The 12014-nt window shown below is 43.1% G+C and overlaps 1 protein-coding gene across 1 annotated transcript in view; it reads right to left on the bottom strand.

Moving 5' to 3' along the window:
* Nucleotides 1–12014, bottom strand: part of cgna (cingulin a) — a 40168-nt gene that overhangs the window by 13046 nt on the left and 15108 nt on the right. The window contains exons 4-11 of the mRNA XM_072680469.1: nt 10926–11029; nt 10674–10743; nt 6959–7074; nt 6130–6262; nt 5664–5876; nt 4532–4680; nt 1882–2002; nt 55–267 (exon numbers count right to left, since the gene is read on the bottom strand). Coding sequence (XP_072536570.1) covers nt 55–267; nt 1882–2002; nt 4532–4680; nt 5664–5876; nt 6130–6262; nt 6959–7074; nt 10674–10743; nt 10926–11029 — 1119 coding nt within the window. The remainder of the gene's footprint in view (nt 1–54; nt 268–1881; nt 2003–4531; nt 4681–5663; nt 5877–6129; nt 6263–6958; nt 7075–10673; nt 10744–10925; nt 11030–12014) is intronic.

Genomic DNA, 12014 nt, shown 5'->3' with positions numbered 1-12014 from the left:
AGGGCAAAATAACCTGATCGGGGCGTTGTTTCTAATCCCAGAATGAACACACACCTGCTTGGACTTCTCGTGTACTTTAGTCAGCTCCTCTCTGTCTTTCCGCAATTGGTCCTTCAGCCTGTCAATCTCATATTTCTGCTCCGCATCCAGTTCCTGATTGGTCCTCCTTAATGCAATAATCTCCATTGTTTTCTTGTCCAGGTCCGTCTTCAGTTTGTCCACCTCAGCCTGGGCTTGCTTCAGGTTGGCACGGTAACGCTCCAGTTCCTGTAGCAGGGGCAACAGGGTATCATTAGTTATGTTTTTGATCAAGAAAAGGAGAAATGCAATGCTCCGACACTAGGAGGGTAAGGACTCTCCTCCAAACCTCCAAACTCTGAGGTAAGTGCCAAGTCCCCAGCTCCCCATCGCACCAGCTGTGCAGAGTGCTGATTGGACCGAGCGCCGATTGGATCGAGCGCCATTTACCCAGCCTGAGAGAGCATGGCCAATTGTGCTCTCTCCGACGCCGGCTGCTGATGGCAAAGCAGCATGGGCGTTTCTTTTGAAGTGGTTCGTCTGAGTGGTTCTCAAGAAGTTTAAACAAACATTAGAGCAAAAAGAAAAGTAGTTCCAGTTATTCTGACTGTCCCTAAAGTTCTCGAATATCTTTGCTATTGACGTTAAAACTGTCTGGTCCATCTTAAAACGTCCAAAACATCAATCTGATCAGACATGATTTTTTTTTTCTTGTTTATTTAAACTGTAATTTTTCACCAATTTGGACCACCAATTACCCGACCCTGTACATACTCTTTTTTTTTTTTCCTCCCCATCGCACATGATGCCCCGACACCAATAAGGGGAGACTAGCACACACCCCCTTCGATGCATGCACAGTTGAGCCTCATCAAGTCGATGGAACACCATCAGGCAGCCAATGCTCCTGGAATGATCCTGGAGAGAGCCAAAGGCCAACGGTGCTCTCTCTGGGCCTCGGCTGCTAATGGCAAAGCAGCATGGGCGTTTCTTTTCAACTTAAGCTCCACCAGTCACATTTAAAGGCTAAAATATCACTCAACATGCTCATACAACTGCATTAAAGACACAATGCAGTAGTTGGTGACTTCCGTCAGTAAACGTTTACATGAAAGACATGATTTTGAGAAACACTTCAGCATCCCAGTTCGCTGGTTCGAATCCCGGTCTTGCTGCTAGCAGCCGAGGCCCAGAGAGAGCACCGTTGGCCTTTGGCTCTCTCCAGGATCATTCCAGGAGCATTGGCTGCCTGATGGTGTTCCATCGACTTGATGAGGCTCGACTGTGCATGCATCGGAGGGGGTGTTAGTCTCCCCTTATTGGTGTCGGGGCATCATGTGCGATGGGGAGGAAAAAAAAAAAAAAAAAAAAGAGTATGTACAGGGTCGGGTAATTGGTGGTCCAAATTGGTGAAAAGTTTAAATAAACAAGAAAAAAAAAATCATGTCTGATCAGATTGATGTTTTGGACGTTTTAAGATGAACCAGACAGTTTTAACGTCAATAGCAAAGATATTCGAGAACTTTAGGGACAGTCAGAATAACTGGAACTACTTTTCTTTTTGCTCTAATGTTTGTTTAAACTTCTTGAGAACCACTCAGACAAGATATTCTCGTGTCGTACTCTTCCTTACACCTGTCCTGTGAAGGTATAATGGCTGTAGCTTTGCGTTTTAACCAGAGAGTGTGATATTTACAATGTATTTGTGGAATGAACCTGATTTTTGAGCAGGCTCTTTTCTAATTGCAGTGAAAGGCAGCAACATTCGAGTCTGTGGTAATCGACAGTATGAGAAGAGACGTTTTCCTTTAAAACTCTTAACAGACAGACAAGCATCTTCTTTTGCGGTGCGTTTGTAGGTACCTGGTTGAGAGTTTGAGTTTGTCTGGCGTCGGGAATCTGCTGCTTCATGGTGTTTAGTCTCTCCTGGAGCTCCTTCAGCTCCTCTTCAAACTCCTCTTTTTCCAGGCGGGCCTGGAGCAGCCTAAACCGTGCACATTAAATAAATAAATACATACAATACAATACAATAAGATACAGAACTATCCAAATGTACAGATCAGCTAGATCAGGTTTTTTTTAACTTGCTATTCCATCCCAGTTGTAAAAACAATATTCCAATAAGAGCGCCTCCAGTAACACCACCCTCATAGAGTTCTATCTGGATGAAGGACGGATCTCCATGTGGACAGATGGAGCTGTGTGATTTGACTATAGTTGAAAAATCAAGATGCATTTTAATGGCTAATGTTTTGGCTAGGCCAGTGGTCACCCACCCTCCTCCTGGAGCTCTAACCTTCCTCCACGTGGACGTCCAGCCCAACACCAACATATCAATTTCAACTAATCGAGAACAACGATCCACGGTGGATCAGGTGGATTAGGGTCGGAGCGAAGGTCTGAAAGAAAGTAGAGCTCCAGAAGCATCGAATGCTTTACAGTGTTCACCAAACGGGAGAGGCATTTTACTGAGAGGTATACTGGCTCGGCCAGTGGTCACCAACCCTCCTCCTGGATATCTCCTGCAGCCCCAATCAAAATACATCCACTTCAGCTAATCGAGAACAATGATCCACAGTGGATCAGGTGGACCAGGGTTGGGACTAAAGGCTGTTCTATTTATAGGCTACTATATGGAGGCCTCATTAGGAATATTGTTAAAACTGGGGAGTTCATATTAGCATATCACTGTATTAGCATATTACTTTTATATTTTATTACTAAATCAAACAGTTACTAAGTGATTTCAATGGGTCCATAACGAAAACAAGCACAAAAGAACAGAAAGAACAGTCAACAATCTTTAAAAAAACTATAATTCATTTGCACATTTGAAAAAATTGAAAATATATATATATATATATATTAGTCCAATATAAATCCATCACATATACATTAACTGAGAGTAACTAGGGCTGGCCCAAACAGAATGGTTTTTATTTAACCATCATTTTAAGCATTTTAAGTTTTCTTTTGTATTTCAAAATGTGTCCAGTAAGGGGGAGCAATATATTCATGTATAGCGGTGATGGTGCGAATGAACTGCAATCAGCCCTGAGCAGATTAAATGTCTTCTGTCTTATCTTAAACATATAGGTGCTTTATATCAAAGAATGGTTCTTTAGACCATTAAATAGTTTTTCACACTCTCTACTACATCTCTATGACAAACTTGGTTCTTTATGGAACCCTAAATGGTTCTTCTATGACATCGCTCAAAGAACCTCTTGAAGCACCTTATTTTAAAGACTTTACAGGAAGCGATCCCCCTCCTTAGATATCGGAGGCGATTTATTAAAGCTGTTGGGTCTCCATGGCATGCCAGCCTCTTATAGCTAATCTTGGGGTCAGTATTTTCCTTACTGTTTGATAAATTCAACCAAATAAAAAGCTGAGAAGGTTCCCTGGACAAAGGCAGACATTTGAGATAGGGTAGCACATTGCCTCTGTGCAGTTGCTACATATTGTAAACACATATGGTTTGTGTGTATAGGTCCATCTAAAACTACACTATATGTTCAAATGTTTGTGGACACCCCTTCTAATACGTTAATTTCAGATTCTTTAAGTTGCACCTTTATCTTAAGAGTATTTCAGTAAACGATCCCTGACTTTTCATCTCTGAGATGATTTCTCAAAGCTATGGTGTCTAATCATGGTATCCCAGCCTCTTATAGCTGATCCTGTGGTTAATCATTTACCTTATCATTCGCCCATAAATTAAAATCAGAGAAAGCAGTGCGGTTGTTTGCTCTTTGAGCCGAACTGACATGGACCTAGGGTTGGGCGAAATGGTACAAATGCTACATCACGATATTTAAAGACTTACATCAGTAGCGACAGAATACAATTATTCAGATCCTCTCCTGTACTGAATACAGTGTTTTGTACTCAACATCTGGTGCTCTTCATCTAATTACATCAGTCTAATTACAGTGTTAGTAATGAATCCTGCAGCTGATCAGTGTTTATTAAGCACAAACAGTCTCCTCCATATGCTTAGAAAAGCCTATTGTCATCATTATAACACAATTGATCACAATATGATGAAATATCGTCATATCGCCCAGCTCTACATGGACCCTTGGCATGAATTGATGATGCTTTTGGCCACTTTTACAATAGGTACAGCAGGTACAACAGGAGGTTACAGTAAACTACTGAACGATGGCTTTTCAATACTAAACAGATTAATTCACAAAAAAGAGCCAGCTAGTATTGGGCCAGCCCTGATTACAATATTCACATCTCTACAGCTACACTACAGTTTTCAATCAGGTCTCACTCTGGTTTCGGACGGACCAGCAGCTTTCTGTACCAGCCCACATGTACAGAATGTAAAAAAAAGATCATAAATGCATATTAATGTACATTTAAACATTTAAAAACTGGGAGTACTGACAATATCAGTTGAAATGTATCAGGCATTATACATCCGGGAGTGAAAAAGTGTAGGGGGAATATATTGCACATTTATTGCAAGTATTAAAAGAAACCAACATACACTACTCACTCTTGTTTGGTGTTGCGGAGCTCCTCTCTGGTGCTCTGGAACTGCCCTCTCCAATGGCCCCCTTCCTCTTTGCTCTCTTCCAGCTGCTGCTGCAGGGAGCGCACAGTCGAGTTCACGCGCTGGCGTTCGGCTTCAATAGTTGCCTGAGACTGAGGAAAAGTTGAGTTTGTGATCATTATTCATTTGCTCACATTCCAACACTTCCACGCCTTGCATACCACCTGTGAGATATAGCTTTATTACTGGAGTGCCACAAGGTTCAGTCTTGAGGCATTTCTGATTCACTAAGTCACTACACAAATAAAGTCCCTGTGCTGACCAGCTATTTATCTTAGTGTTACTGAGCTCTACTAAAGCCTGAGTAGACTGATAAATCACTGTGCTCATCAGTTATTTATCTCAGTGTTACTGAGCTCTACTAAAGCCTGAGTAGACTGATAAATCACTGTGCTGATCAGTTAATTATCTCAGTGTTACTGAGCTCTACTAAAGCCTGAGTAGACTGATAAATCACTGTGCTGATCAGTTAATTATCTCAGTGTTACTGAGCTCTACTAAAGTCTGAGTAGACTGATAAATCACTGTGCTGATCAGTTATTTATCTCAGTGTTACTGAGCTCTACTAAAGCCTGAGTAGACTGATAAATCACTGTGCTGATCAGTTATTTATCTCAGGGTTACTGAGCTCTACTAAAGCCTGAGTAGACTGATAAATCACTGTGCTGATCAGTTAATTATCTCAGTGTTACTGAGCTCTACTAAAGTCTGAGTAGACTGATAAATCACTGTGCTGATCAGTTATTTATCTCAGGGTTACTGAGCTCTACTAAAGCCTGAGTAGACTGATAAATCACTGTGCTGATCAGTTAATTATCTCAGTGTTACTGAGCTCTACTAAAGTCTGAGTAGACTGATAAATCACTGTGCTGATCAGTTATTTATCTCAGTGTTACTGTGCTGATCAGTTATTTATCTCAGCGTTACTGAGCTCTACTAAAGCCTGAGTAGACTGATAAATCACTGTTTATCTCAGTGTTACTGATCGGATGACTGAACTGAACGCTCTTCATTATTCTTATGATAAAACACTGGCACATGCACAGCATGCACAGACACGTATCCGTTTGCGTACCTGTGAAACCTGCTCCATGCTGGTTCTCAGTTTCTCCATATCTTGGCTGTATTGTTCTCTCAGAGTTTCTATTTCCTTGTCATGGGTGGACACCTCCTCTTTCAGCGCCCCTTTCAGAGCGGTAAGCTCTCGCTCCCTCTGCCGCAGAGTGTCCTCCTGCCTCTGATGCAATGCTGCCGCCTCAGCCAGCTCAGTGCGCAGGGCCAGCACCTCCTACAGATATTGCAAAAAATGTTTGGCAAAACTGTTGGCAAAAAAAATCACTTATTTTGGTGCACAACTGATCAGAAGTCTGGAAATTATCTGACGTTATTTTTAGCTTGTTTTCACAATTATAATTAGACGACTAGTCATTTTTATTAGGGGGGTACCGAAATTGTAAAATTGTGAAAAAGTGAAAAACGGAGATCCAAGGTTTTTGCGTGACTTAATGCTATGCATAGTGTGTGTGTGCATCTGTGTGTACCGCTTCAATAGAGCCGGTTTGCGCTCGATTTTTTGCCTCTCTCCTTAGCTCTTCCTGCAATCCTGACAGCTGATCCTCCAGCTGCCTGACCAGAGACTCCGCATTCTCCCTGTCCATTCGCAGCTGAGTCAGCCTGAAAAAGATACACACACACACACACACACACACACACACACACACACACACACACGACTAAGACTAGAAAATATGCATTACCCCAGACATACCTCTACATACTAGTGGGAATAGCCACCTTTGTATCAGGTGAGGGAAGGAGCGCAAATTGCTCTCTACCACATGACCCAAAGAACACCTTGCCAACTGTGAAGCAATGGGGTGGATCTATTGTGCTTTAGGGTTGTGTTGCTGCCAGTGGCATTGGCAACCCTGCACCGGTGGAGGAAATAATGTACGGCACAAAATATCAGCAAATCTGGAAGCAAAAGTCAAACCATCTGTTTAAAAACTGGCTTCTACAAGAGGATTAATGATCCCAAAAATCTTGAAATCCACCCCGGACAACCCGAAGACACTCAAACTTAAGCTTTTGGAATGACCCTCAGACCTTAAGCAAGCTGTGCAGCAAGACGACCCAAGAATACCACAGAATTTGAGACCTACTAGAATTAAAAGGCATTAAAAGGCTGTGATTTATGCCAAATGGGTGCTACCAAGTGCTGACCCCTCCACAAGCCACATTTAGAATTATGAATGGTGTGGAAGACAGAGTAACTGTGCATTAGGATTGGCTGATTTTGGTGTAATTAGCCGCATTGTGTGTGTGATAAGCGCCCAAACGTTTGATTAATGCTCTACAAAGGCATCTTACTCAGTGTGGGTCTGTTCTAGCTCAGTCTTCTTGCGGCTCAGTTGTTCCTGGAGATGTACGTTTTCATCCAGACTCTGATCCAGCTGTGTCTTAAGTGCAGAGTCTGGTCTGTTTACCTGCGAACGGAGACATCATCATCATCATCATCATCATCATCATCAAAACCACCACCCTAATACACATTCACCACTACTTTATACAGACACACACTCTGAGGGGGGCGGTACTGCCACCAGGCTACACGGAGGCAGTCGAAAATAGTCAATCTCACGAAAGACACATATGCTCAAAAAGCAGCATGCGACATCAAATGACCAGATTAAGCCAGATTACAGTCCAATTATCCCACATAGTCTATAATCCCACTGCGCCATCATCATAGTCGTCAGATTGCAGGGCTGTCGTTTGGCCTGTATAGCCCGGGAAACATAATAGGCTTGTGTTTGTGTTCTTTCGCCCCACTTACGAATCACAATCTGGGTAATCGGCCAAAGAAAAGCACAAAGCAGAATGTAAACCACATTGTTCCTATTGGCGTCATTGCCCCCCCCCCCCCCCCAAAAAAAAAAAACACAGTAATGCCATTATTAAAAACTGCAAGAATATAAACCCATCCACTATATTTTTCCGAGGATACACTGAATCCGAGAAATTATTGCGATAAACCGTATCCGTGTGATTTTGAACAACATTAAAAGGCATTAATGTAATAAAGATATCCGGGCTGCCACTGACGACGATTCCCATTGGTTAGTCTATCGACTACTTTGCTGATTAATTGATTAATCAATTAATTTCCTCCTACATCAGCATGGGTTTCCATTCCCAGGGACTCCAGTTTTGCTTCCCATAGTCCCAAAACATGGAGTCCAAAATCGCCCTGGGGTGTAAGTATGTGAGTGAGTGGACGTCTGTATGTCCAGATATGGACTGGCTCTCAGGCCTGGGTGCACGATGCAGTCTGATTTTTGGCCAAACTTGAGGCAGCAGAGGCAGCGGAGCAGAAGCTGAGGTTATCCATCAGTTCATCCCTGTATAATTACACAGTGCTAAGCAAGCCTCCTGCGTTACCCTGACAGAGAGCACGGCCGTCACTTCCCTCCAATCACCTCTTCACTTCACTGCACAGATTAATGACCAAACTCGACCATTAGTCTGCCACTGTGTGTGTGTGTGTGTGTGTGTGTGTGTGTGTGTGTGTGTGTTTGCGCAGGGGGTTGTACCATCATTAGGCAAATAAAGTGTTGTATTATATGATTTGCAAGTGTATCTAGTTATTTGGAAAAGGAAATGTATCATTTAGACCGTCCGTGTGTGTGTGTGTGTGTGTGTGTGTGTGTGTGTGGAGGGGGTATGTGTGTTTTGAATCGGACACGTTCCAAGCACTCCAAGCACTCACTCTAAATCGGGCTCAGCTGCTATAACTGCTGTCGGATCTGCTGCCAATTCATTATAGTGCAGGGAAAGGTGCCAGCAGCCCTTAAAGCAATGCCCGTTTCAGGGCTGCCCGCATGCGAACTCCGCTCTGCGCCAACTCGGCCAGAGGGGAGCTCAAGAGGCACAAGATGTAAACAGACTCGTTTGTTTCATGACTCTTCTGAGAGCAACAGACTTGAGTATTCTGAAGCGATGTTCAGCCAACAGTCAAATACTCACAGATTCACGGAGAGCATCTACTTTTACTGTGATGTCCGTACAGATCCCCAAACCTTATTACCGACACCCGACCCTCAAGTATCCACCAAGTCCTGATACCCAATCCTCAAGTATCCACCAAGACCTGATACCCGATCCTCAAGTATCCACCAAGACCTGATACCCGATGCTCTTGGTATCTACCAAGTCCTGATACCCGATGCTCTTGGTATCCACCAAGTCCTGATACCAGATGCTCTTGGTATCCACCAAGTCCTGATACCAGATGCTCTTGGTATCCACCAAGTCCTGATCCCCGATCCTCAAGCACCCACCAATTCCTGATCCCCGATCCTCAAGCACCCACCAAGTCCTGATCCCCGATCCTCAAGCACCCACCAAGTCCTGATCCCCGATGCTCAAGTACCCACCAAGTCTTGATCCCCGATGCTCAAGTACCCACCAAGTCTTGATCCCCGATCCTCAAGTACCCACCAAGTCCTGATCCCCGATGCTCTTGGTATTTACCAAGTCCTGATCCCCGATGCTCAAGTACCCACCAAGTCCTGATCCCCGATGCTCAAGTATCTACCAAGTCCTGATCCCCGATCCTCAAGCACCCACCAAGTCCTGATCCCTGATGCTCAAGTACCCACCAAGTCCTGATCCCCGATGCTCAAGTACCCACCAAGTCTTGATACCCGATGCTCAAGTATCTACCAAGTCCTAATATCAGATCCTCAAGAATCCACCCCTACAGATTTCCAATATCTGATCCTGATCAAGTACCTGTAGATGCAATGTCCCAGTACTTCCCTTAAGTCCAGATACCTGAACCCTCAAGTGCACCTGCCCCTACAGATTTCCATTATCAGATGCTCAAGAACTTGTAGACAGAGTCCCAATACCTGATCCTGATCAAGTACCTGCAGACACAGAGTTAGGATACCCCGTCCTCGAGTATCTGCAGAGTCCCAAATGTAAACATTATGCGCCTATGTCTGATCCTCAAGTACTTGCTGATAGAGTGCCAATACCCAATCATTAGGTACCTGTTAACACAGTGCTGATACCAATGGCCAATACTCCATCCAAACTAATGATAAACTGCCTTTAAAATGTATGGGTTTAGCAGCTGAGTGTGTATGCATGTGTGTGTATGAACAGCAAGGCTTGCCAAAATCTTCAAAATCATTGTAGCGCAGAGAATTAAATCCATTTTGGCTTCGGTCCTGGACATTTACCATCAGAATCATCCAGGAGGCATTTAATAATCAGACATAAAAACTAATGAGCAATAAAAAAGGTGAGAAGGGTGATAATGGTTCCTAGAGCCGGGTCTGGCAGTGGCAGTACTGTGGCTATGATGAAATTACAGTGATTTTAACACCAGCCATCAGCCAATAAATGATGGGGGAGAGGATGTGCCATCTTACCCACCAAGAGAGAGCAAAACGAGGGTGGAACTTTAATACCAAAAATGAAACTAATGATAATAATAGGTTATAGTACATTATTTTATATATATATATATATATATATATATATATATATATATATATAATATATTTTATTTTTTTTTTATTATTATTTACAATACATTTTTGCAAGTTTTAATATGAAATCATTACATTTATTTTTATTTATTTATTTATTTATTACCAGTTACATATTACATTCCCTTTTGATGATGGGTTCGGTTTATGTCTGTGGTCCACTGTTCCTTGATTGCTCATGGAGTTTGCTCTGTCCATTACATCCCTAGTTAAGCCAGACGCCCCGTGTCTATGGTCTGTTTAAGTGACTCTTTCAAAGTGGTGTAACCAGCTGTACGCATCCATGTTTCCATGTTCCATGCAGCTAATGGATCTGTGAAACTGGAGCTTTGTGTGCTGCTGTGTTGTGTGTGTCTATACAAAATGAACAACTCGCTGCCACTGCTTCTTAGCTTAAACCATAAGACAGAAATTGAGCTCATAAACTCATAATGGAGTCAGAAAAACATCTATACGTTCATAATTGACGTATTAAAAGGTGGATTCTGTGTGTAGAGGGTTCAGGTGTGTGTGTGGGGGGGTACCTTAAGTGCCTGTATCTTGTCACAGATAATGCGGACTCTGCGTTTAAGGGCTGCGTCACTCTCGCTACTCCTAAAAAATGACATATTAAAAATACATCAGTAAAAGAACATATTTTATTATTTGGTGTTGTTTAAATATTCAGGTGGCTTTTATGACTATGGTTAGTTTTCAGCGGCTCATTCCAGATGTAGACCATACTGTGTGGGATATGCCCAAATAAGGATATGCTGAATGGCAGACTAGCGAATCACCCCTGCCGTAGAACACTGTAGATCATCTGCTGGATCTGATCCTCCTCGCTCGTGATCTCCGACCCTGAGCTCTGACCCTGATCCATCAGAAGATCAGGAGTAACCTGAAGTCGGAAATTAGAGAATACAAATGCAACATAAGACTCAACCGTGCACACACACATTCATACAATGCATTAATACATTATTAAAGAGGGGGGGTGCACTTTAGACTTCTGCACAATTCTATAGAAAAACTATAGAAGGCCAAGTTAAACAACTAAATGACTCCCAGTAGTGTTAACAGGAACCATGTCGGGAAAAACGACCACTTACAGATGTGCACTACATGCATTACATCTTTAAAAAGCTTTAAAAATTCCCTCTCAGTACAGAACAATGCTGAAAGACCAGCATCTCTATACTAGTCTATCACTCAACACTGTAATTCAAGCACAGGCTCAGCCAGCAGACACCACAACTCCACATCAAGCCAAATCACGCTCACGGAACTGCACTGAGCTGAGCTGCAAGGTCTGAGAGATCCTCTTACAGTAATCTCCTACAGTTACATCCCATTCACATTCAGTAAACGGCTACTCGCTAATGAGGCTAAGACGAGGACATAACTTCACATCAGTGCTCATGTATTACCGTCTGGACTCAGACTTGTCCTGGACTTGGCAGAATTTGTGCTCGGACTAGACCTGAACAGAACCGGTGCACAATTTTCAGACCGGTCTTGGAAGAGCCAGTGTTGGTACTAGGACTAGTCCAGAATATCAAGGTATTTATACCCATGACAGCATTTGTAGTCTCACTAGCTCTGAACTTGACAGCACAAATCAAAGACAAATCAAGACGAGTGTCTCGGGACTCGCCAGCATTAGTACTGGCACTTGTTGTAGACTAGGACTGGCACTAGAACAGGCACTAGAACAGGCACTAGAACAGGCACTAGAACAGGCACTAGAACAGGCACTTGTCGTAGACTAGTACTGGCACTAGAACAGGCACTTGTCGTAGACCAGTACAGGCACTTGTCGTAGACCAGTACTGGCACTTGTCGTAGACCAGTACTGGCACTTGTAGACTTGCCAGCACTAGTAC

The sequence above is a fragment of the Salminus brasiliensis genome, chromosome 5 (genome assembly GCF_030463535.1).
Source record: "Salminus brasiliensis chromosome 5, fSalBra1.hap2, whole genome shotgun sequence".
Classification (NCBI taxonomy): Eukaryota; Metazoa; Chordata; class Actinopteri; order Characiformes; family Bryconidae; genus Salminus; species Salminus brasiliensis.
The sequence above is the reverse complement of the archived record's forward strand: the minus strand, read 5'-3'. Positions and strand labels throughout refer to the sequence as shown.